This window comes from Taudactylus pleione, unplaced genomic scaffold (assembly GCF_031769625.1).
Source record: "Taudactylus pleione unplaced genomic scaffold, aTauple2 ptg000041l, whole genome shotgun sequence".
NCBI classification, from domain to species: Eukaryota; Metazoa; Chordata; class Amphibia; order Anura; family Myobatrachidae; genus Taudactylus; species Taudactylus pleione.
Genome location: NW_028284443.1, coordinates 36,010,206 through 36,036,376, shown reverse-complemented (window position 1 = coordinate 36,036,376; position 26,171 = coordinate 36,010,206). Strand labels below are relative to the sequence as shown.

Genomic DNA, 26,171 nt, shown 5'->3' with positions numbered 1-26,171 from the left:
GTCCCTCTATACAAGGGTATTTCAGATGTAAAGTGCCATGTCATTCCTTTTCATGTCCTCCACACTCCAGTACAACAGTTTTTGTGTACTTCTCAGAAGTACTGCTTCTGGACAGAATGCAAAGGTTTCAAAAGAGCCTCCTCTCCATCTGGTTTTATACGATAATCCTTTATCCACCATCTCCAGCTCTCTCATTCCATTGCTTTCTTGCCTGTGGCTACATTTCTATCTCTGCATCAATTAGCACAGTGATTTATACAACAAGCAAGCAGTTTAGAGGTAATGGTACACAATTAACATCTCATTCCGCCATAAAGGGTATGCTAAATACCCTAGTCACTGCTTTCTCTGCCTAGAATTGAAATAAGTGTTTGTCCTAATTCATATGTTATCTGATGTGAAGTGGGCCCGCTTTGTACTGCACTACACCATTAATCTAATTATAGATAGCTGCAAATGAAGTGCTGTCTGAACAGAGATGGGGACAAAATAGCGCTTTTGTCATTTGCCATGGCTGTGAAGTGAGATCGCACATTGCATGGTATCACAGCAAAGAAAAACGCAACCCAGATTTTATTGCTGCCTGTTGCATGCTTTTTTTTTTTGTCTTCCTACAATTACAGCAGCAATGCAAACACCACTAGCTGCTGGATATAAATAGAGCTGTAGATGTGCTGTCATGTGGGTTGCAGGGGAAAATCCTCTGAGTGCTGTTGAATTAAATGATGCATCCTGATTGACAGCTACCTTGAGACTGCGCTGATGGAGTTGTCAAAGCATTATGCTAACAGGCTAGTCTAGTGAGTGCAGATGAACGCTGCCATGCGGCTCACACTGCCTCCTAACAGCTATCTGCTCATTTACCTTGTTCATTTTGCTTGTTATTCCGAAAGAATGACGTCTACAAGCTTTCACATTAAATGTTTTTGTGTGGATGTGTTTATTGCTTAGGTGACTCAGCCTGACTGCTAGAGCAGAAGGCTGCATCTTACACTGGTTTTATCCCAGGCTTTGTGTTTGTCGGTTGGGGGTGATAGATGGATGGCTTTCTTAGTAGCACAGTGCTTACCTTCCAGTGCTAAATATATACAACTATGAAGCATTTAAAACTTTAATTACATTGTGTTTTAGCCCCTAGGTGCTTTTGTTATCTTGAATTAGTCGTTTTCTGACTGGTGATGGTAGTGAAGGTTAACATGGTGTAGCAATCTGTTCTCTCTGCATGTCAGCTTTCAAGGGACTGATGTTGCTGCTGATAAAGAAAATTACTAATTTGTGTTGTTCTATTTCCTCTGATTGAGAGGTGTTCTATCAGATATATGCTGTACATTATCAGTTGCCATTCCCCAGGAGCTAGATAAAGCAGCTGCATATAATGCTACAGTATAAGGAAATATAGGGCCTAAGTGATCACTGGATGCACTGCACTGAGTTTGCTTTTACAGTGTTCTGAGCAAAAACGTAAGTCTTTGGGCTTTTGTTTGTCGCTATGTACTATATTATGGTGATTTTTCCTAAATACTTTGATATGTAAGTATAATGTAATGCAATTATTTGCAGTATTGGTGCATCTGTATATTCAGAAAAATCAAAGATGTTAAGATTACTATAGGTAGCCTACAGGCTATAGAAGGTGCAGGCTTACCACTGACTGGGCACTTATTTTAGATGATCCCCAAGTCACACAGTCACCCTGAACATTTATCCAGGTAAGTTATATTTATATATATATATATATATATATATATATATATATAATGGAAATGGCTTTTACATGCTGTTGATTTCAGTAGAATGTTACTCCTGTATAGTAACACGTGTAGTATGGAGAAGCCTATTAATGTGACTTTTACCCAGGGCCAATATTCTATACTTACATATACCCTAGCTTCGTATAAGCGATTGACCACTGAAGGTACTGTAAGGATTTGTTTTAATTTATTATGACTACATAGGAAGTGTGGAAGCTAGCAGGGTCTTACCCAATATAGGCATCAGTTATCCATCCCCCTAGTTTCTGACCTAGCCAATTTAACTCTAAGGGCAAAATTTACTAAGCGGAGGTTTGACAGCGGTTTCTATTCTATTCTAAACCCCGGCGGTTTGGTGGCGGTTTCTATTCTATTCTAAACCCCGGCGGTTTGGTGGCGTTTCTATTCTAAACCCCGGGGGTTTGGTGGTGGCTTTGCAGTGGTTTCTAAATGACAGCCCTGTTCTATTCTATTCTAAAATGTGTTTTATAGGCAGTTTTGCAGCGGTTTTGGCCTTAGTAAATCTGCAGAAAGCAAAACCACAGTCAAAACACATTTTAGAATAGAATAGAACAGGGCTGTCATTTAGAAACTGCCTGGGGTTTAGAACAGAATAGAAACCGCCACCAAACCGCCGGGGTTTACAATAGAATAGAAACTGCAGTCAAACCGCCGCTTAGTAAATTTTGCCCTAAATGTGTTTGGCCAAATAGGAAACAGGTCTGTTTTGAGTAATAAAAAAACAAAATCACCACTTTTGAAGAAGAAAAAACATGGATTGAAAGATTGCCTTTAGCAGAAGAGTATGCTTTTGTCCACGTTGAAGACAAAAATGGCACAAGTTAGCTCAGTGAAATGGAACATACGAGTAAATGTGGTGTTAGAAGTACCAAATATCTTTGATACATAAGAACACTTAATGAAAGATGGTTAATGTATCATAGATGTCAACTTGTTTTATCTACATATTAAAATAGCGCATATACTGCCTTGCATGTAGGACCTCTTACCTTACAAAGGAGGTGATTTATCAAACCTCGGAGAGAGATAAAGTACAATCCAGTCTGCTTCTAGCTGTCATTTTTCTACCACAGCCTGTAAAGTGACAGAGGCTGAATGGTTGGTACTTTGGGGTCTCTATACTAAGATTGGGTGCACGCTAGACAATACATTGGCCGATTTGTCGTTTTGAAATGAATTGGAGCGACAAATTGTCCACATAGTGGTAAATACACACAATCAGATTTTTCCTTCAGATATGAACGATAACGATTTAAAAATCGTTCAGTCGTTCATATCTGAAGGAAAATCGTTCATATCTGACATGCCTGAACGATGGACGATCAACGATGCGCGTTCCCGTCTGTCAGATAACGATATCTGACATCTGATGGGTTTGCAGTCAGACTTGGACGATTCCATTCTTTTTAATTCAGTCAAAAATCGTTCAATCGTTCAAATCGTTCAAAACTTTGGTAAAATCGTTCAAATCGTTCAGTCGTTCATCTGACAAATCTGACAAGTCTGACAAATCTGACCATGTGTATGCTCCATTATATGCATCTTCTGATCTGCTGTACATGCACGGCAGATGAAAAAATATTTATAATGATTTTGTGCAAATGGTGAGGTGTGTACACACAACCGACAGAGCGTTAAGATATAACATTAACATATTGCCTGGTCAAACGACCAAACGATGCAAGATATATTAGGTCATTGTACACCTTATATTGTTTGTTCTGGGAATGAAGGCAAATCGGGATGATCATTATGTCGTTTGCACATCGTCTAATGTGTACCCAGCCCAGAGAGAGATAAAGTGGACGTAGATAAAGTACCCACCAATCAGTTTCTAACTGTCATTTTACAGGCTGTTTGAAAAATGACAGGAGCTGATTGGTGGGTACTTTATCTCCGTCCACTCTCTCTCTCGCTCTCTCTCTCCAAGATTTGATAAATCTCCCCCAAATACATATCCGAGAAATGTAGTTAAACAGGCTAGTTGGTCAGAAATAATTTTTCAAGCATCAATCAAATAAGAACATTAAATGCAGTGCAATTTATAACCTCTCAGTTTCTATGCAAAGTAGTATCCCTAAAGAAAGAAAAACTTCCTAGCGTTTAATCACCCTTGTGGTGCCATGAACTAAAGGTGGAACACTCATCCTCTGGCATACAGTAGCAATTAGGCTAAAAAAAACTATTGCATGCAGCATTCCCATGTGACAGAGGATGGGCATTCAAACTTCACTTAAACTGGTCACCAAGGGAGCAATTAAGCATTGTGGGCCTGATTCAGACGATGGTTTGCATACAACTCTGATGTCTGAAGATCTGCGCATGTGCGGCGCTGTACAGCGCATGTGCGGCTCTGTACAGCGCATCCTGCTTGACATGCTTTGGCAGTTTGGGGGCCAAGTGGGGGCGACGTCAGGCAGCGTCCCAGAAAATGTGGGCGCATCGACCCCATTTTTTGGGCCTGCTGTAGCCAGTGGCTGCGTGAAAACACTGTGCTGGCTTCAGCTGCGTGGAGACACCGGCCATCCTGAGAAAACTGAAGGTTACGCAGATGACCATTGTTCATGCAGAGTGATTCGATGCTGCATCTTTGAAGGCAGCTGCAGATCATAGAAGACAGCAGGAGGCCTCCTGCACAATTACCATATTATTGCATAGTCGTGCACTGTGCTATATAACGTGCAACATTGAAACAGGTCCTATGTATACTAACAGTTTTCTAGCTGGAAAGTGTCTGTGTGACACCACCCTAAAAGTACACTTGTTATTATGCATTGGTGGGTATGAATAATAACAACATATGAGGACTTTTTCTGTGTGTGCTGATGGTTTTATAGATTGTTTATGTGCAGGAACACACAATGTACAGATTGTGATAAACACGCACATGCTTAGACTGAGTTCTGTTTTTATTTAGCTCATTCAGAAGTGGTTTTATTAATAATAAGATAGCAGCATAAATATATTCCAAATGTGAAAAACGGAGTATCCTACAGGTCAGGTAAGAAGGTGGGGCTGTGATGTCATCAGTGGAAGAGTGATTTAATCAACAAAGAGCATGGTACGAGTGCACCCTACCAACTATACATCTATATATGTACAGAAATAAATATGTATGCCGAATGCAGATTTAGTACCATTTGTTTTAGTGGAAAAAACAACAATCTCATTTAGTGCTATGTACATTTGTGTGTTTGTACGGTGTGTGTGTGTGTATGTATATATATATATATATATATATATATATATATATTATAATCTCTAAAAGCCAGTAACATAAACATTGAGGGTTTTCCATACAATATTTAGGTTTGCCATGCAGAGAGCAACGGCAGCTATATATAAGGGTTGGGTACGGGATGCCGGCAGTCAAAATCCCGACACCGGCATCCCTATAGGGTTAGGATACCAATACCTGTCAGTAGGTATCCTTCCTAACCCTTCTCTTACCCCTAACCCTCCCTACACGGTGCGTAAACCTAATATCCCGCACCCTAAACCTAATATCCGCCTAGTGTCTAACCCCTAGCTTTGCTACTTACCTTCAGGATTCCAGCACCGGGATTCTGGAAGGTGTCAGGATTCCGGCGCCGGTATTCCAAGCGTCGGCATCCCCTTTGCTGGGATATTGACTGGATCCCATACATCATTGTTTACAAGCAGCCTCTATGCTCTATATACCCAGTAATTGTAAGGCAGCATTGATTTCAAGAGAGCTGCACTTTCATCTGGCGTTTTATTTTACAATAATATGTAATGGCTATCTGTAGCAATACAATAATATGTATTCACTATCTGTAGCAATACAATAATATGTACTAGCTATCTTTGGCAAGACAATAATATGTAATGGCTATCTGTAGCAATACAATAATATGTACTAGCTATCTTTGGCAATACAATAATAGGTAATGACTATCTGTAGCAATACAATAATATACTGTATACTAGCTATCTATGGAAATGCAATAATTTGTACTAGCTATCTTTGGCAATACAATAATAGGTAATGGCTATCTGTGGCAATACAATAATATGTACTAGCTATCTGTGGCAATACAATAATATGTACTAGCTATCTTTGGCAGTACAATAATAGGCAATGGCTATCTGTGGCAATACAATAATATGTACTAGCTATCTTTGGCAATACAATAATAGGTAATGGCTATCTGTGGCAATACAATAATATGTACTAGCTATCTTTGGCAATACAATAATAGGTAATGGCTATCTGTGGCAATACAATAATATGTACTAGCTATCTGTGGCAATACAATAATATGTATTAGCTATCTTTGGCAATACAATAATAGGTAATGGCTATCTGTGGCAATACAATAATATGTCATAGCCACAATAATATGTCATAGCCATGACATATTATTGTATTGCCACAGATAGCCAGTACATATTATTGTATTGCTACAGATAGCCATTACATATTATTGTATTGCCACAGATAGCCATGACATATTATTGTATTGCTACAGATAGCCATTACATATTATTGTATTGCCACAGATAGCCATGACATATTATTGTATTGCTACAGATAGCTAGCTATCTGTGGCAATACAATAATATGTAATGGCTATCTGTAGCAATACCATAATATGTACTGGCTATCTGTAGCAATACAATAATATGTACTGGCTACCTGTAGCAATACAATATAATGCAATCGCTATCTGTAGCAATACAATATAATGCAATCGCTATCTGTAGCAATACAATATAATGCAATCGCTATCTATAGCAATACAATATAATGCAATCGCCATCTGTAGCAGTCTGTCTGCAGCAATTTTAAAACTGTCTTTTCCCGGCATGATTGCTACACAGGTGAGACTATCCTTGGAGTAGCGGTTTTCTGCAGCAAATTTTAACAGCGGAATAACAAGAAAAATTTCTCATGATAAATAAACAGCTTTTTTCTTCTATGGAGCCTGGCAGAAGCAAGTGTCTAGTGTGACATCATATTTACTGCTTACACTTCAGTGCTCCTAGTATTTTTTGGTCTATTTTTTCTTAACAGATTATTTTTTTCCTCTACTAAAGTTCATTTCATCTCAAGTTTAGTTTTTTTTTACTTTCAGAGAACTGCATAACATTTGTAACTCCTAAATTTAACTGTTTCATGTATTTGTTTTTAAAGTCAAGATAAAGAGAACTAAAAATAAGAGAACAAGAGAGCAGCCACCAATGAACATAAATAAACTACCTTGTATTTACTTAGAACTTTGTATTTTCCTTTTCTTCTGTTGTAATGTACTGTATTGTTTGCATATTATATGTACATTGTGTTTATTTTGCAATTTAGAAACAATAGATTAAAATGCGTGGTTTTAATTTAAAACTACTGCGAATAAAATAAAGATCCACAGGAAGATTTATATAACCATGAAGTTTTCCAAAGTGTAAGCTAAAATGAAACCATTCTCTTAATTTCCCTTGATTCCAGACGATAGAGCAAAATTATTTCTACTATTTTCTTGTATATTTTTATATTTTCATGTTACCAGCAGAATTTAGTCAACATCCACAGTTCCCAAAACTGTGCAATTTTCTGTAATTATACCCCCCTCCCCCCCCATAGGTTTAATGAAGGACTTTGAAGAACAATTTATCTTTGATAAATAGCCCCTCTGCACTAAATGTTTATTAGATTGACAGGGAAATGCACTCTGCTTGCTTTATTTCCCTGCCACTTATGAGTCAGGAAAATTTTAATTGGAGCAAAAAGCTTTTATTTGCACTGTAATTTCACTTAAGGATCATATCCTTCAGAAACTGGCAGACACTTGTATTTCTTGATTGCAAAACACACACTCAAGAGAGGGGGAAAAATCATACAGAAGATGGTGTTATTATTCAGACTGTCAGATTAGTGACATTGGACAAGTAATACGTTATCAAATACTAACAGCTTTACAAGAGATTACCCATGTTTGCCTTTAAATAAAAGTCTAAAAAGTAATTAGAAAAAAAAATAATTCTGAGATACCGTAAGGTTTATTTAATAAAACATCAACGTGTGTCGCATAACATTGCTGTCATGTCATGAAAATTAGGGCAGATCTCTTCATGCACATTAGAGCTGTGTTACACATATCATGTTGTTGCCTGTGTACTAATATGCAGGTAACTGGTGTGAGTGACATCACAGAGTGTTGTTAACAATTGTCTGCTTTGTGTCATTGATTGTGGAGGAGAATTGTACATATTAAGCCCACTTTAGGTTAATTACAAATGTACAAAGATTTATTCATTAATACATGTCATATGTAGCTATAATTATATAAAAAAGGGGGTTAACATGAATCTTCTCTTTTGTATACAACGGAAACAAAGGATTGCAGCATGGTACAGCACCTTGCCATTGCCTGACAGATTTTCAAATACCTAAACATCACAGAAATGCAAACCAGTGTGTGTGTGTAAACTACTTGGCGTTCGGCTTTAAATCCCTTACGGTGGTTATTCTCTTCACTGCTGATCATGAGCCAACGAATGTTACCACTCAAAGAGACTTACTGCCATCTACTGGTGGCTAATTGGATTAGTCTGCAGATTCTCAATGTCCTTGCTTGATCATAAAGCTGGGCACACACTATACAATTGTTACTTAACGTGATGAACTCACGATTTGTCCTTGCGAGGAAAAACTCAGAAGCTGCATACACACGTAAAGATTTTCTGTCCAACCATCCAACTAGTTGATTGGTTTGAATGAAAATCTGGTAAGGTATGAAAGCAAATGACAATCAGCAATTTATCTTAAATGCCGGAAAATGGACAAAAACTGTTGTTTGAACAAATTGTTTAGATCAAACATTTAACAAACTTGTCTGACGGCCATTTTCATCTGTTTTCTGGCATTTAGGAGCAAATTGCTGATCATCAGTTACTCCCATACCTTACCAGATTTTCATTCCAACCAATCAACTAGTTGGACAGAAAATCTTTACTTGTGTACCCAGCTAGATATTCATATGTAAACACTATACAATTGTTTCTTCCAATCTTCCTATTTATCTGCCCAATGGAAAGATTGTGTCCCTGTACACACTGCACAGATATTGGTGTCAGAGTGTACACACTGCACAATGATTAGACTAAAATGTATCTCATCTCATGTGCATGCTTGAAGACCCTATCATGCGATCAGACCATTTATCTGCGATAAATGGAGACTGTATGTGCGTACACTCTATGCAATTCTCTGTCAGATCGTACAAGTCATATGTATATGGAGAGCACAGAGGAACAGAGTTGTTTTTATTGATACGCTGTATTGCAACCTTTATTTATTTTACTTTCATTATTTCATTAATGTCCTTATTTCATTAATACATTTCAGAGATGATACAGGTAAATAAACCATTAATCATAGTTGTAGTAAGTACCAAAAAGTAATAAAATATGTGGTTTAATAACCTAGTCTGCACACCACATCATATTATAATAATGTATTTGTTATCTGTATAAGACTGATAACTGCCTTCATATAACAAAAGGGAAAATGCTTTCATCTAAAGTATGTGTTGCTTGTAGCACATTGTTGTCTCAGGAGAACCTTCATGGCTCTTGAGCTTTGAATGTTATACTTTATTGTGACAGATTCAGTGTTATAAAGTCTCTTGGTAGTGATATAAGAAAAATTGAGAATCCCTTACGTTCACAAAAGAGTAGTGTTAACACTACAATCTTCAGTTATTAGAGGATATGTAACAATTTATACGAGTTAGTTGTATTCACTGTGCAGCTTTCAACTGGATCTTGAAGTAGCAACAATTAAACAATGAGTATCATATGTCCTCTGATGTGTAACAGTATCAAGCCTTTCTCCGGATATTGTCGTATTATTACATCAATCACACTGATTCCTAATATAAACTAGCCTTGCAGGTCAAGCCCACTTACTAGTGCCCCTCTAATAATATTGTAGCAAGATTCAGCCCTTGTCAGGGTAGGATTATATTGATACAACAGTGTCTCTATTCCCTAGTATAAGCTAGCCTCACAGGTCAAGCCTGCTTATTAGTGCCTCTCTAAGCTGTATGGTTACAGGCAGTACAGACAATACAACAGATACACTGTGTGGTATGCAGCTAGGAAACATTGACACTCATTGCTCTGATACTGCTTTGGTAGGGGCCTTACAAAACAGGGTGAGAAATTAGAAAATGCGAGAGTTTAGCAGTAAAACTCTCACACTAATATATTGATCGAGTTGTATTTTCAAAACAGCCAACACCTGGATGAGAGTTTAAATCTTGAGAGGTTTTTTGAGTCTGAAAAACGTGCAAGTTTGCCTGTTCTGTGACTTTATTAAAAATGTGACAGTTTTCTCTCACATTTTCTAAACTCTCACCCTATTACATTTGGCCCCTGGTTTTTAAAGTAATTCTTTCTTACTTTTTGGCAAACTTATCTTTCTATATCACTATGATTAATGTTTTATTTCGCTGTATCTTCTCTGAAATTTATTTATTAATTAAATAAAGGCTACGTTTTAATACAGAGCATCAATATATACAACTCTCTGCTCCTCTGTGATATATATATATATATATATATATGTATGCTACACTTTAGTTGTCTAAGGTAGCACCCACTTTTTTCTGATGAAGAGAATCACCAGATTGATTCTCTAGTTATAAAATAATAAATAAAGGGGCACATTTTTATTGGAAGAGACACTAATACCATTGCAGAAGACATCCCTATTTCCTCAGATCATACAATTCCCTGCTGATTGCACAGACAGTTGTACAGTGTGTGCCCAGTTTTATTGCTGCAAGAAAGAGACCAGCAGGTAGAAGCCAAATACAAACCCAATTTAAAAAAAATCCCATATATTTTGGAATATATCACATTGTCACTCATTGCGCCTGTAAATAATTTTCATACATTAGCAGATTTATCAGTGAATCTTTATATATATATATATATATATATATATATATATATATATATATATATATATATACACACACACACACACACACTGACATTTCAGGCAAGAACAATGTATGAAAAATAAGTTCTTCACTCTAATTTTCACTAGTTCATGCAGAGGAATGGTGATAAACTTGCTTTTGTACCATATTAATACTCTATTAAGCACTCTATACCATTTATACATTTTTAAGATTTATTTATTTAACTTATTTGTTGTTATAAATATTTACAAACAACACAAACCATATTGAAAATTATAAAATGTGTAGAGAGCTTACTGTAATGATACATTATTGGTAAAAAAAAATATATATATATATATTAATGTACCTTTATTTAAATATTTTCTACTAATGAGTTAATAAGCACAAAATGTTTTTAATTTCCATCACACTATTTCCTGAGTACTCTGCTTCTACAAATCTGTTTGCTGATAGCTGTAAATATAATTATAGAACTGCAGTAAACACATTAACCTTGTTAATCCCATAATGTGCGTATTGGCAGGATTTGACTAGTTATCTTATTGTGTAAATTACGTCTAATTGGTTAATTTCTTTTGTTAATTTTTAGTATAAACTGCAAGTGCTGACAAGGCATGCGGCAGAGCTGAGCAAATACATGCCAGAAAAGGTAGAAGAAGACACTAGCAGTATTCTGAGATCACCAATGCCGGGCACAGTGGTCGCTGTTTCCGTTAAGCCTGGCGACATGGTAAGTGCTCCCAATAAATAGGTATTAAGATATCAGAAGTACTGGGCTTATTCATTTGTTATATGTGACTTTTTTTTTATTTGTAATCCCTTTTTGAATATATTTTTAAGCAAATTATTGTAATCCACTAAGTCCCGAGACCACGTATAATTTGAGTGGGGTCATCTTCATATGTGGATTACAGTTTATTAATAGAATAAAATAGTGAAACACAATAATGGTTTTACCTGAAAGTTTGCTATTTCATAATATTTTCTCAAAACTTATCATTACTACTGTGATCCATGGTTTGTTTGTTTTTTGCTTGTTACTATGGTAGCTATATCATCTTTTTTATGTTTTTATTTGTATGTAATGCACTCCTCTTCCTGAAATATGTTCTACGTAAATGATAGCTATTAATTATCATCTAGTCCTACTTCCACACTCTACAAAATAAGCCTCCTGTATATTTGAAGCGTTACCTTACACAGAACAAATGTCATAGCACACACATCACACTGTAGCACCTACATTTCTTGAGTGAATTTGGGTTACACTTTTTAAACTTTTAGACTTTTTTTTTATTTTAAAAAGCTTATTTGGGACCAATGGTTCTTGAAAATATAGCATCACTAAAAAAAGGACTGCATGAAAAAAAAAATACATTTTATTTTTCATTCCTTTTTTTTGTTTTATTTACACATTTACTTTTATTACAATTCTATCATCATCAGAACTTGAGCTAATTTGAGTGCAAAAATTTGTTAGTGTCCACATGTAAAATTAAATATTATTTTAAAAACATTTCGCAACTACACTGGGAACATTTGTGATTGTGAGAGAGTAATACCCCTTCCGGGTGCAATACTCCTGCCCCCTTCTAAACATTTCAGTATACTGCCCATGGCACTTACATGCAATGTTGACTTATTTATTTCACATTGTAGGTCTGACAATTGATGCAGTGTCATTTATTTAATTATCAATCTTTTTATGAACTATTGAAACAAAGTACATAGAGAACAAGACTCTGTTTTTTTTCAGTGAAGGGAAAAAGGATATGTTTAAAATAATAATATAACAGTTCAAATATATCAAAGGTTTCAACAAGATACAGGAGGGAAGCAAGAGGTCACCTTCTGAAACTAGAGGGTTGGAGGCTCTCGGGAAATGTGAGGAAGTACTTCAAGGGAAGGGGGATGAATTCATGCTATTTACAGTGAAAGAATTCAAATATGGTCAGAACAGACACAAAGCTTGTCCTTAAAGGAAATTATATTAAATGCTCTGAATTTTCACAGCAGCCTAGAGTGGTCTCGTACTTTTGTATTGTCTCACTATTTTGTATTCTAGGTCATAGATAAAATAACACCACAAGAAGTTAAAAGTTCAAGTACAGCAACTAGCCTAAGAAAATTCACTTTCATAGTCTATTTCATTTTTTTAGATAATTAAAAAATATCTGCCAAAATGTAAAAAACATATATATTTTTGTGGCTGAAGTGTTATAGTGTACTCCTAGCCTTTAAAAAATAGTTTTTATATAATGTTACATTACGTAGTAATATTCATTTTACACATGAATTAATATTTATGATATTGCCGTGTATTATAACAAATTGAGCTAGGGGAGTCTATAAAAGCAATTCAGATTATGTACTTTGACTGCGCAATGTATGATTGCTTAAAGTTCTGAGTGATAGAGCTATTGTATGATACATGTCAGATTCAGGAGAAATAGGTCATGGCGAAGCAGAATGGGAAAACTCATAACGTGTATTCATAACTCTCATGTCATACAGTTTAGTGACAGTGACAGTCAGATAAATGACATCCAAATTTTGTTTGCCATATGTTTCCTACATAATCGGGAGCATGCTGACAAATTATAGATTATGGGGCAAGTACACAGCAATGGCCAATGAGCAGTGGCCAATCCATGAAAGGAAGATATTAGGGATAGAACACAAGGGTTGATTTATCAAAGAGCAAAAGCCCTTCTGCTGGAGAACAGGGGTTTTATTAAATGGGAAAGGGCTTATTTTTTTATTGCACTCTATGTATGTCACAGACATTACCTTTTGCGAGAGTCTATTTGTTAAGCATGGAGGTGGTGCACACTATACAGTAACGCCATTACAGTAATGGTTTACTCTTAAATATAAATATAATGTCTTAAATTAAGACTGGATGTGCATGGTACAGGTCATAATATACGTAATGGGCGTGAAGTCTTATGAATTTAGATTTTTCTAGATAAATATTTATTGGAGTTCAATCTCTTATATTGAGTCTATTAGTGTACAAAACACAGATGGTGACACTTTATCTCCAATGTCAGATGTTGCCCTAATTACTGTACATGCATTTATGGAACACTTCATTATGGGTTTGGTCAAAGTTTGCACAATACAATTTGAATTAAATTTCAACCAGTCATATGAAAATACTAGGTTTCTCTATGATTCATAGTTTTTCTATTGTTTTTTTTGTTTTTTTTATCTAAAAATCAATTATACAGTATATATTTGAATCGTGGCTAATCCTTCCATGGATACACTTTTTAATAATGAATTCATGAAACATATGGTGAGCTCATATGTTGTTAATTTATATACTCTGCTCCTCCTCTTTTCTCTCCCCCATCCCCTTTTCCTCTCTCTCCATGATCTTATCTTCTTACCTTTCCTTCACCTGTACATTTTCTCCCTCTCCCTCTCTCTCTCCGCTCTAGTTCCCTCTCTTTCCATCCCCATCCCCCCCCCTCTTTCTATCTTCTTTTCTTCACCCTTATCCCCTCCTGCTGCTCCATTTTCTCTATGACCAGTGCTTGTGAGATATATTTTTAGTAAAAAGTCCTATGCTGCTGCTTGGCCTTCAATTTCAACAGACAGGACGGTAGAGTTATTCTGAGATGGTGCCATGCCTTGCCGATACACTGTAATGGTGCATACACACGTAGCGATTAAAATCTATGATTTGAATGATAACGATATCAATCATATCGTTATTGTTCATATTGTGCATTTTTTCGGTCCCTACCAACTCGCCTGCGACCAGCGATGCGCGGCCACGTATGGACGATATTGCTATCGTCCATCGGCCGTGCATGCAGGCAAGCTTGCTCGATATCAAGCAGCTATAGTCGATGATGAGTTGGTGGTGTGCTGAATGATCGATATTGATCATCCAGCACACCAGGGAGGGTGCAGGACGATCAGCCAGCGATATCGTATCGCTGGCTGATCGCTACGTGTGTACGCACCATAACACTGCATGTAACAGTCTAATGTTTCACAAGTTCTGTCGACCCTGGTTTTACTGATAATCACAGTATTGGTCCTATGGCTGTGGAAGCCCTGTAGGACCAATACTTTTGCAGGATATGACGTAGCCACAGAGGCTGTGTACAGATGCTCCACTGGACACCTAGGGGGACAATAGGCAGCCAAAAACATTAATTAGCTCCCCAGCCTTCCCCTGCGCATAATAATGGACTGTAGGTTTAGTTATGAATTGTGTGGGTAGCTGGCACATTTACGTATAACGTGTTGTGAACGGGGAAACGTAGTTTCTCCTACACTAGGGCGAAATTGGTTGCACAGAAAATTGTGTATTCCCAAGAATGGAATAGTGTCTTCCTAGCAGAAGAATCCCAATAGCAGTTTATTACTTTGGGTCTTCAGTGCTTTTCTTATTAGTGGACCCATATCTGAGTTTCTGGAAATTAGCACATTATGCCAATGCAATCCCATGCTTATCTAGTAAGTGTTCTAAAGCCTAATGAAATTAATATTAGGTAAAATCATAGACACATTCATGATTCATAGGTTCTGTTTGCCCATGAACATTCCATGCTCTTTTCTATAGTAATAACATGTGGTTCTGTCATTTTACCCATACAAGTAGTATTACTAGTTAGAAATATGTCAGAATTTGAGCCATGTTTAATTTAAAAATAAAAAGTATACATTTTTCATTTTTATATACTTCCTGTGAAGGGACGAGAAAGCAGACTGTAAAAAATTGATTCACCTTATCACACATTGTGTGAAACCCATTTATTCTGCTTACAGGCAGTGGGAGATTCAAACAGCCGGCATGCCTGAGTGCAGAAGGACAGAGCGCTTTTGAATTGTTATTATATTCAAGGCAGTGGACTCCAACTCGTTCATGGTCTTTAATATCGATTTAATGAAGGAGCACAGTGCATCCAATCACTGGATTGGGAATGAAGTGTGTGTGTGTGGTGTGTGTGTACTTTCTGTAGTGAGAAACACAACACCCCTCCAAAATCCAGCTAACGAAATGAATTGCAAAGTTTGCACTGGAGGAGACCTGCGGTGTGTTCCCTTACGCTCTGCTGTCTCTAGGAAGAGCTGTGGATCCTTATGTTTAGTTGTATTGCATGAATGAAAAGTCAATTGTTGTTCCTCTTTTTTATTTTAATATGGTTTCATATATATACTTTGCTCCTTTCCATTTATTTGTATTTTATTTGAGTGTTTTCTAGATATTTTCTACTTTACAAGAAGTAGAGTTATCTAATCAAACAATCACTTGGGTTATACCATGCAGAAAATGGAGAGGGGTTTGGACTTACCGAATTGCCCAATTGTTTTACTGCATACCTATGCAACTTTTATGTGAGTGTTCCCCCTGCTTAGTCCCATTTCAGTGGCACTCCGCATTGCTGAAGTAATCTTTTATGCTTCTCTTCACTTCATGTATATATGATTAAAACAATGTTAGGTTCACTTTATTGTGACGCATTACAAAGTTATCTATAAATGTTAGGACAGTGGTTCACAAACTGTGCGCCGTGGCCCCCTGGGGTGCCTCAAGACACTTGCAGGGGTGCCTCAGGTTGGTGGTCCAGCACCAAATAAAATTATTTATGGTCAATGTAATGTAAATATGTGGACAAACAGAAGAGCAAACCTGTCCCCCACCACATAACTGAACCTAAGGATGACAGGGAAGCACAATTTACTGCACTTTACTACTTTACTTTATTTTTTTCTGAATTTCTCAATAACAAACTTAAACTTAGGGGGGCCGTGAAAACAATGGTGATACTCTAGGCCGCCATGATTCAAAAAAGTTTGGGAACCACTTTGTTAGGAGAAATCCACATGGGCTATAAAAGTTGGTAATTTAGTTATATTGAAGGCACCTGGGTGTGGCCAGGTGTCTAAATATTACAGACTAACAACCACTTATTGGGTGGATATTGCAAGTTGCCATATGGTCCCATTAACACAAATAGCTGCAGTAGCTGATAGGTTGTTTCTCTTATTGTAGGGTGGAGATGGGGCCACAGATAATTATGTATTCCCTGGCCTGTCAAATACACCTGGGCCTGGATTAGATGGTGTAGTGCCTTCCTGTGATCAGAAACCCAATGGTGGATTATTACAGTGTTTATAAATAGACCACAGCTGTTTCCAGCACTGTAATTGTCTGTATAATACACTGGCATACATAAGGATTTACAGAGGCTTACATGGCAGAATGACACTAGGAAAAAACATTTATTTATACGAATGCACACGGACATATTCATTAACACAGATCCAGCCCCGTCATATACCTGTAGACTAGTTATAAATAATAAACGCAGCTGCCCTATTTGTTTTTTTCATTTATATATAGTGTAATTCTTAGTATGACAGTATTGTCTAAAGATTTTCTTTATTGAAATATATAATTTACCTTCTTATTACATAGTGTTTGCAGAAGGTTTCTGATGTATAAGTAAATATACTTCTAAAACCAGGTATAAAACCAAGTGAGACCATCTGAAACTTGAGCTTGGTTATATCATACAGAATAGGGAATTGGACATAAATGTCTGTGTATTCCATCTGTTCTGTCTCCTCCTGCCACTGCGTGTGCCCAACTCCTGGTCCCTGCATGTTTGCATCTTAATGACATGGAGTCTGGCCCTAACCCTGTTTCCTGATCGCTTTACTATATGCTCCTTAAGAGGTGTTTCAGTGTTTTATGGAGATTGATTGGTATATGTTGCAGAAAAACCTGCTCTGAGCCCTTGGTAGCCTGCTTGTTTTCCAAGGAAATCATTTCTACAATGACTTATTTCACAGGAAGGATGGCTTGGGAAGCTGCCACAATTATCCTTATTATAATTTACCAATGTGGTCACCTAAACCCACCTTATTAAAGTAGCAGAATGGTTCCTACAAGGGAGCCATCAGGACACAAAAGTCTTGTCTTGGTTGGGAAGCTTTTTATGCACCTGTGCTCTTAGTACTGTTTCTAGTAAAAGTTGATTCTGCAATATTTTTATTATAACTAACAGTTTCTTATATAGCGCAGCATATTCCGTTGCGCTTTACAAATGGAAATAACATTAATAGAACCAAACTGGGTAGTAACAGACAGACATAAAGGTAAGAGGGCCCTGCTTGCAAGCTTACAATCTATAGGGAAATAGGTGTTTAAACACAAGGATAGGAGCTACAGTACATACTGCAAATTGGTCCATCCAGATTGCAGATGTTATTGGTGAGCTGTATGATCCAGTCACACAGGGAGGTTGGCCTAGGGTCAGGAGGATGTGTTATGCTGCCCATCCACTAGAAGACAGGCAAAAGACTGCACGATTACGACATTGTAATCGTGCAGTCGTTTGTCAGTCTGTGATGTGCCTACACTGACCGAGCAGTCGTTCAGTGTAGGAACATCAATCATCTGTAAACATGTTCAACCTGATATTATCGTCAGGTTGACCAGCATGTTTGCCCGATGATAGATGTCTAAACGACCAGCGGGGGCGCGCATCGCTGGTCGTTTTAGACATTTTTGCAAACAGTTTATGAACGATTGAACGATAATGGTATCATTATCGTTCAATCGCTTAACTTAATCGTCTAGTGGATGGGCAGCTTAAGTGAAGAAAGAAAAAATATGTTAGGTTATGTGTATACTGCAATAAAAAAAAAATTATAAAATTCCTGATACTGTACTTCCCCCTCAGCAAACATTTTCTGTGATGCCAAGGTGTTGCCTACTTCATACCCATGGTCACAGACGTGCCCTAAACACAAAGTAATCCATATGTAGGCATTTTGAATAACATTGCGTTTAGTTTAAAAATGTGAACTCATCCACAGCAGCCAATCAGTAATTAGCTTTTATTTGTCTAGTGCAGACAATGATGGTAATTGTGGCAGATTGCTATGATTTAGGGCTAATTATGCACTGCACCTATATTCAGTATTAGTACATAATAAATAGTGTACACACAGGTCTAGGTGCAGGTTGTTTACGGTGCTCTATGGGTAATATTAGAATAATCTAACTACTACTAACCACACCACAGCTTCTTTCCTTAGCATTCTGCCATCCAGACTCAACTTTAAAGTCCTGTCACTTAACTACAACTTCAGCCGTGTCTTTTTCCTGCTCACATATCTGGCGTTATCTCTACATTCATGTTACATGATTTCTGTGGCCATTAAATGCTTTCTGTAGTCTTCCTCTGGTACATCTCTCATCTCTGTGTCTTTTCCTGACCTGCATCTCATTTATAGAAGTCCCTATTCTAAATTACACAAGTTTGCACCGTTATTTAAGACCTGTCCCAGTATATGAATATCGCTCAACATTACCTCCCCACCTATTTTACACATTGTATTTTTTTTCTTTACTTGGCCTTTATAAATGTATATTTTAAATCATCAATTGTGTGCCACTTACTTGCAATACTAGCTTTAATTTCCATTGTATTTCAATTTCCATATGTCGTTATATTTAATTTTTTGGTATTTAATCCAAAAGTAGCACACTTGCTGGTGCTTAGTGTTCACTGGGCTCCATCCTGCGAATCATAGTTCTGTTATTAGAAGAGTAAAGTTCTCCTGAATGTCCTTTGTTCCTCTGTATAGCTCCATATTGTGTCTGAAGCACTGTCACTGGGTTCAACTGGAAACTTGATTAGACTATGTGTGTTGACAGACAATTCAATTCAATTCAATAAAAATCTTTTCTTTTTTATATTTTTTTACCGTGGCTTGACTTAATAATGGTAATGACGCTTACCATGTGCGCTCCTATTTGACATGCAGTTCATTTGGAAAAGGCTTATGCTGGCAGTTGCATGGTATTTCTGGCTGGTGAGAGTTAAATGTAGGGAAAACTAGTGGAATCAGCCTGTACCCCCCAAAAAGTGCAAGCTAATATTGAATAACAGTATAGAAGTATGTTTGGGTAGAAACAAAGTATTTAGGGAACTTTAAATATGGGTGATTTTTGCATTTTTCAATAACAGTGAAAAGAAATTATAGCAAACTAGCGTTTTTAGCAAATTAATGCTGTAGCTGAATTTGGGGTATACCTGTAAGTTGATTTTTGTGTCATTTTAAGCCTCTTTTAAAAATGTGTTTAAAAAAAAAAAACACCTGTAACTCCCACCTGCAAGCATAAAAACACCTCTGCCATACATACAACATAACCGTACCTGCCCCACATATTTAAACCTGTTATTCTGCATTTTGCAGAATATAGAAATGTCATTATTGGCCATATAAAACTAATTAAAAAACTTTGAAGTGCCTAATCATTAGGGAAGTGTCCTAGGGGTTCTGAAACAAATCCCAGCATTTACCTTAAAATAGGAATTTCTTCAACATTATACCTGTACAGGGGCGCTGAACACAAATCTGGCAAGTTGACGTGGATTACCTGGAGTGATATTTGAATAGTAAAAAATGTGCGTCCACCCTCGTTAAGTCACATTCACTTGTGTAAACCCACGTGAACGCGTTGTCGCGGCTAATTCCCCCCTCTGGAATTGCACCTGTTTCCTTACTTGCTGCAGTTCCTCTACACGTATCCACTATAGTACATATAACTATGGTCTACATGTGGCAGGGATGCTGATAGACAGACAGGAAGGACAGATTAGGGAGCCACTGTTACTCCCTCATATCATCCTACATGTCCAGTCAAGGCTGTAGAGACATTATGGCTATATCTACAGGTAAATAGAAAGGACACGCAAGGGCTCCGGCTTCATTTCCTGTTGTAAGAACTAACAAGTATGAGTTACAGGGCAATGTCTGTGAGCACTTCCAAGTTTCATATATATTTATTTTCCTAAAGTATGTCAATCATATTTGTATGTGTTTGCTTTGTATTTAAACAAAAGTCTTATTGATACATCCATTTGATTCATTTTTGGAGTACGTTAAATATATTTTTTCGCACATCCCATTTTCTATGAGTGACATAGATCAGCTCCCACATTGATGCTAGAAGGACGTATTTAAAACTTAATATATAGTCAGTATTTTCTTTGTAAGTCAAAGTGCTACTTTTCCACTTTCTAAAGTCATCTTGAGCTGTTCCCTCCAAGTTTTCATCTTATAGATCTTTATTTTAGGCCTTGGCACCAAGTAATGCAAAGTGACAGCTGCTCTCTAGTCCTGTTAGCAGCCATCTCAATCGGATGTCATGACAGATCTTGTCCTCCCACCTTTGAGCTAGAGAATTGTGCACAGCAACATGTTTAGATGGGACACAAACGATTCAGCGCACATTGGCGTCCAATTATTTAGGGATTTGTGTGGGTTACTACATAATGGAGTTTCTAATTTCCAGTAAAGATGCGAAGGTCGTGCCTTTGTGCATTAGCAAATGCTGTCCCGGCATATTTATCACTTGTACTGTATCCTGAGAGGAAGTTGTGATTGTAGTTGTAATATAAAGATGTGGTCAGTTGTGACTGCTTGTTTCTAGGCAACAGTCTATAATTCATAAAAGCCCGAGCAGGTGGGTGCAGATAGGAGGCATCGCAAGATATCTCCTCGTTCCCAAAAAAATCTTACCAGCATGGTAATAGCTTGGAAGACAAAGCAAATGTGCTAGAATTACATGGGTTACAGCAGGGAACAAAGGTTCTTACACATATATATTTTGCAGACACAAGATAGCGAGAAAATGATCATGTACTGCATGTCATATACCAGACACATACTCGTTGGTACCAAAACCTAAACATTACATATATACTTAAATATAAATATTTTTTTGTCTTGCTACACCTAAGATTGAAATAGTATACTTTAATATATTAATGTTGTACAAGTACTGTTATTGTACTGGTTAGTTTATATACTTTGAAATCAAACCCTATAGACTTTGTTATCAATATGAATGTAGATTGTATTTTTACTTCTTGAGGCGTTGAGAGTGGAGTGAATTATTCCCTAATGAGTCTATAACCCTGCACTGAACAGACAAATTATATGTAGTGGTTCATCTTTAATCCCTTGATCTGGACAGGCAGTTGGGGTCAACCCTCTAGCAGAAAAATGTATCACTGTGTAACAATCAAAAGAGTTTAACTTCACTTTATACTCAACACACACACACACACACACACACACACACACACACACACACACACACACACACACACACACACACGTTTGTTGGAAAGAGTCAAGCACTTACTAGTGTAGAATTTACACTTCGAGTTATATTTCCATGATGCTACTTGTTCCTCAGTGGTAATTCTTCCTGTGGTTTTCCCACCCTCTCTGTGTGTCCCAAATGGAAGAATATGGGCACAATTACCACTGAGGAACAATAAAAATATAAACAGATAAGGTGTTTTTTTTTTTTCTAAAGCAAATTTTGCTGCGCATGCACTTGGCACTTGATTAGTTTATTTTTTATTATATGGATTTTTATTTGCCTTTTCAAATTAGCAGTACATAAGCATAAAAATAACAGAAAATTAATACAATTGCTTAGATTAAAAATGCTAATGTAGACAAGGAAGAGATAAGGAAAGTAAGGGAGGGGAGGAATTGCCCGGGATCAGAAGAGTACAGTGGGGTATAAAAGAGAAGGAAATGACAGAGCTCTAACCATACATGTAGACATATAGCAAGTGAGGACTATGAGGGAGAGGAGGAATTAAACAAGAAAATCCACAATACTTCTAGAAGCAGCGTTAGTGGGAAAGGACTGATTTAGATTAAACCAAGGACTCCAAATTTGGATAAATCTGATTTGTTGATTAGTTTATATTCTAAGCAATTACTATGTTTTATATATAATACTAGTAAGGCACTTGACTTTATCCACTTTTGCAGATTCAACACACTGGTGCACCATCTGTTTTATGAATTGAAAGCAGCCATCTAAATGCTATAGAGAGTGTTTTTGTATATTGCTTAAAGGCCCCCCATACATCAGCGACGGATTGCCGCATTGTTGCGATCCTGGAACCCGGCATTGCAGGATTGCTGAAATCCATGGATTTCACAGATATGCTGATCATGATCAAAAAATGGTCGGGATTGGCAGATCGGTGAAATTTAACATGTAGAATTTCACCAATCCTGCAACGGATCGCAGAACATTGATGGCACCAGAGGAGAGGGCAGGTCTTGTAGATTCACTTTGGTCTCTATGGAGGGAAAAGCCAGAGGGTTTCCAGAAGTTAGACAAATAAGGAATCATTGTGATTGTTCTTGCTGTTGAATAAGTGGTGAATTCCACTATATAAGGTACACCCCCATCTACACAGAGGGTGATTATCTTTGGTGATGGTTACATCATTTACATATTTAATGCACTAGGAGGCGCTCTTTTCTCCACCCTTTTTTGTTTTACAGATTTTGACGCTGCTTGGGCAGCAGTATATGGGAGTAGGAGCAGCCACCCTATACGTTTGGGGAGTGCGACTTTTGATGGACTGATATTACTTTGGAATCACATTAACTGTTTCAGGACTCAGCGCCGTGTACTACCCCATTTTTTTAATATATATATATATATATATATATATATATATAAAATCAGGAACGTGTGGTGAGGTCAATGGATGGGATGGCTGGTATAAGAGGCAGATTTACACACATATCTGAACTTACCCTGCTTGCACAGATATCCCCTTCACACAGATTCCCCTTAGCACAGATCCCCCTCACACATATCTCCCACTAGCACAGAAGATCCCCCCTACACACACACAGATCTCCCCCTAGTAGCGGACCCTCCTCACTTTTTTCTTTTTTGTGTGTTTCCTCTGTCTGCATATTCCTCCCATTAACTCTTTTTCTGTGTTTTATTGGTTGCTTTGTGGCCCGGGAATAAACAACAAGCTGTACAGTATATTGTGTTCATTCTAGGGGTAAATTTACTAAAGTGAGAGTTTTTAGAAGTGAGTTTTAGAAGAGATGTTGCCCATAGCAACCAATAAGATTCTACTTACCATTTAACTAGCACCTTCTAGAAGATAATAGCTAGAAGCTGATTAATTGCTGTGGGCAACATCTCTTCTAAAACTCACTTCTAAAAACTCTCACTTTAGTAAATTTGCCCCTAGGTCTGGGGCAGGGCGCCGGACCGTGGGAATGGGCATTCATGTGACCAAAAAGGGGGCGTGTCTTTCAGACGTGCCCCTTTTTCATCACACTTGGGGGCATGCCAAGCACTTACAGACATACTGGCCTTGCCACCAAGCTCTTACCTTACTGTAAATAGACATCTATTCACTGGCGGTGAGCGCTGCAACGCAAATTTTTCCCTCCTGCGGATGGACACTGCACCCGGCAGGTTGAGCAAGAGAAGACTCCGTTCTTGAAGTTGATGTGTTGGAAGTAGGAAAAATGGGCAAGCATAAGGATCTAAATGACTTTGACGGCCCAAATTGTGATGACTAGAAGAATGGGTCAGAGCATCTCCAAAACGGCAGGTCTTGTGGGGTGTTCCCAGTATGCAGTGGTTAGTACCTACCAAAAGTGGTCCAAAGAAGTACAACTGGTGAACCGGTGTCAGGATCGTGGGTACCCAAGGCTTATTGATGTGCGTGGGGAGGGAAGGCTTGTCCGTCTGATCCTATCCCACATAAGAGCTACTGTAGCACATATTGATTAAAAAGTTAATGCTGGCTATGATAGAAAGGTGTCCAAACACACAGTGCCGCACATTGGTCAGGGTGCCCATGCTGACCCCTGTCCACTGCCGAAAGTGTCTACAATGGGCAGGTGAGTGTCAGAACTGGACCATGGAGCAATGAAAGAAGGTGGCCTGGTGTGATGAATCACGTTTTCTTTTACATCATGTGGACGGCCAGTTGTGTGTACTTTTTGCCTGGGAAAGAGATGGCACCAGGATGTACTATGGGAACAAGTCACTTTACTTCAAACTATGGTTTGAGGAACATGACAAAGACTTCAAGGTGTTGACTTCCAATTGACCAGATCTCAATCCGATGGAGCATTTGTAGACATGCTGGAAAAATAAATCTGAACCGTGGAGGTCCCACCTCGCAACTTACAGAACTTAAAGGATCTTCTACTAACATCCCGGTGCTAGATAGCACAGGATACCTTTTAGTGGTCTTGTGGAGTCTATGCCTCAACAGGTCAGAGCTGTTTTGATGGCACAATCTTAGGCAGGTGGTTTTACTGTATGGCTGGTCGGTATTAGATTTTATTTATTTAAACATAAAATGCTTCTCTTTTGATTTGATTGGTATTCTTCCTCTTTTAAATCGTGTTTTTATTTTAGAAATTTTAAATTATACACCAAAAACAGCATAATAAGCACGGGACAAAGGAAATATGTGCATATAAATAAAATAAAACAAAAAAAAACAGTGCAGTATGGAAGATTGGCATAAATAAGACTGGGATAATCAGAAAAAACAATCAACATAAACACGGAGAAAACACTTAAAAACATACAGTGGGAAATAAAACATACATATAAATGAGAATAACTGTAACCCATTTTGACACAATGCATTGAGTAATAATATATTTAGAGAATCAAATAACAGGATAGCAAACGGATGGGTGTCTGAAAGCGCCATCCAGACCCCACCCACCGGAAATGCAAGAAAAAAAAATAGAGGACCAGCTCCAGCCTTATATAAAGAAATAAATTCCTCAATTCAACATTTGAAAAACATCTAAATAACAGACTATCATAATGGGAATTAAAAAAAAAAATAGAAAACGCATCTAACAATGTCCCAGAAGAATGGACTACAACACACAACCACCCCCTAAGACCCCCCCCCCCACCCTGTATGGCCACCCCCTCCCCCTGAACTAAATTACAACCCCCCCGTATCCCCCCACCCTGCATAACCGAACTCTAACCTAGGCATACTTGGATCCCAAAATAAAACTCGTTCCCCCCCCCCCCGCCCTAAACTACACTAAGCTGCTTAAAAGATCCCCCCCTCAGATGGAGGGTAGTAAAGAACTACATAAATGAAAAGTGCAATAAACTTTGCTAGCAAGGCCCTCTAGCTAAATTATAATGGAGCGGTTGCCCCACATGATAGACCGGAGCCCAGTTGCCCCAACAACCCCTCTCTGGACACAGGGTAAATAAAAAAATATCACAGCAAAGCAATAGGTGTAATGCAATACACAATAAAATACAATATTCTATATAACAAAATGGGGAGGGCAGTTAAAACAGGAGAAACCAGCAAGGGACTTGCGACACCCCCAGACCAGAATCAGAAATACAGCAAATAGGATGAGGCATAAAAGTCAGTGTGGAGGCCATGGACGTGCAGCCAGCCAAGCCTCAGCATCAGCAGGAATATGGAAGAAATGGGTAACACCATCAACCACCACATGGAGACGAGACAGGCAAAGCATAGAATACTATATTTGTTGGTCCTGAAGTTTGCGTTTAACCGGCAGAAATTTAGAGCGGCTCTTCTGCACCTCCATG

At 37.8% G+C, this 26,171-nt stretch overlaps 1 protein-coding gene across 1 annotated transcript in view; it reads left to right on the top strand.

Annotated features, from left to right (window-relative positions):
• Nucleotides 1–26,171, top strand: part of PCCA (propionyl-CoA carboxylase subunit alpha) — a 578,198-nt gene that overhangs the window by 544,914 nt on the left and 7,113 nt on the right. The window contains exon 22 of the mRNA XM_088458152.1: nt 11,313–11,453. Within this exon, the coding sequence (XP_088314278.1) occupies nt 11,313–11,453 (141 nt within the window). The remainder of the gene's footprint in view (nt 1–11,312; nt 11,454–26,171) is intronic.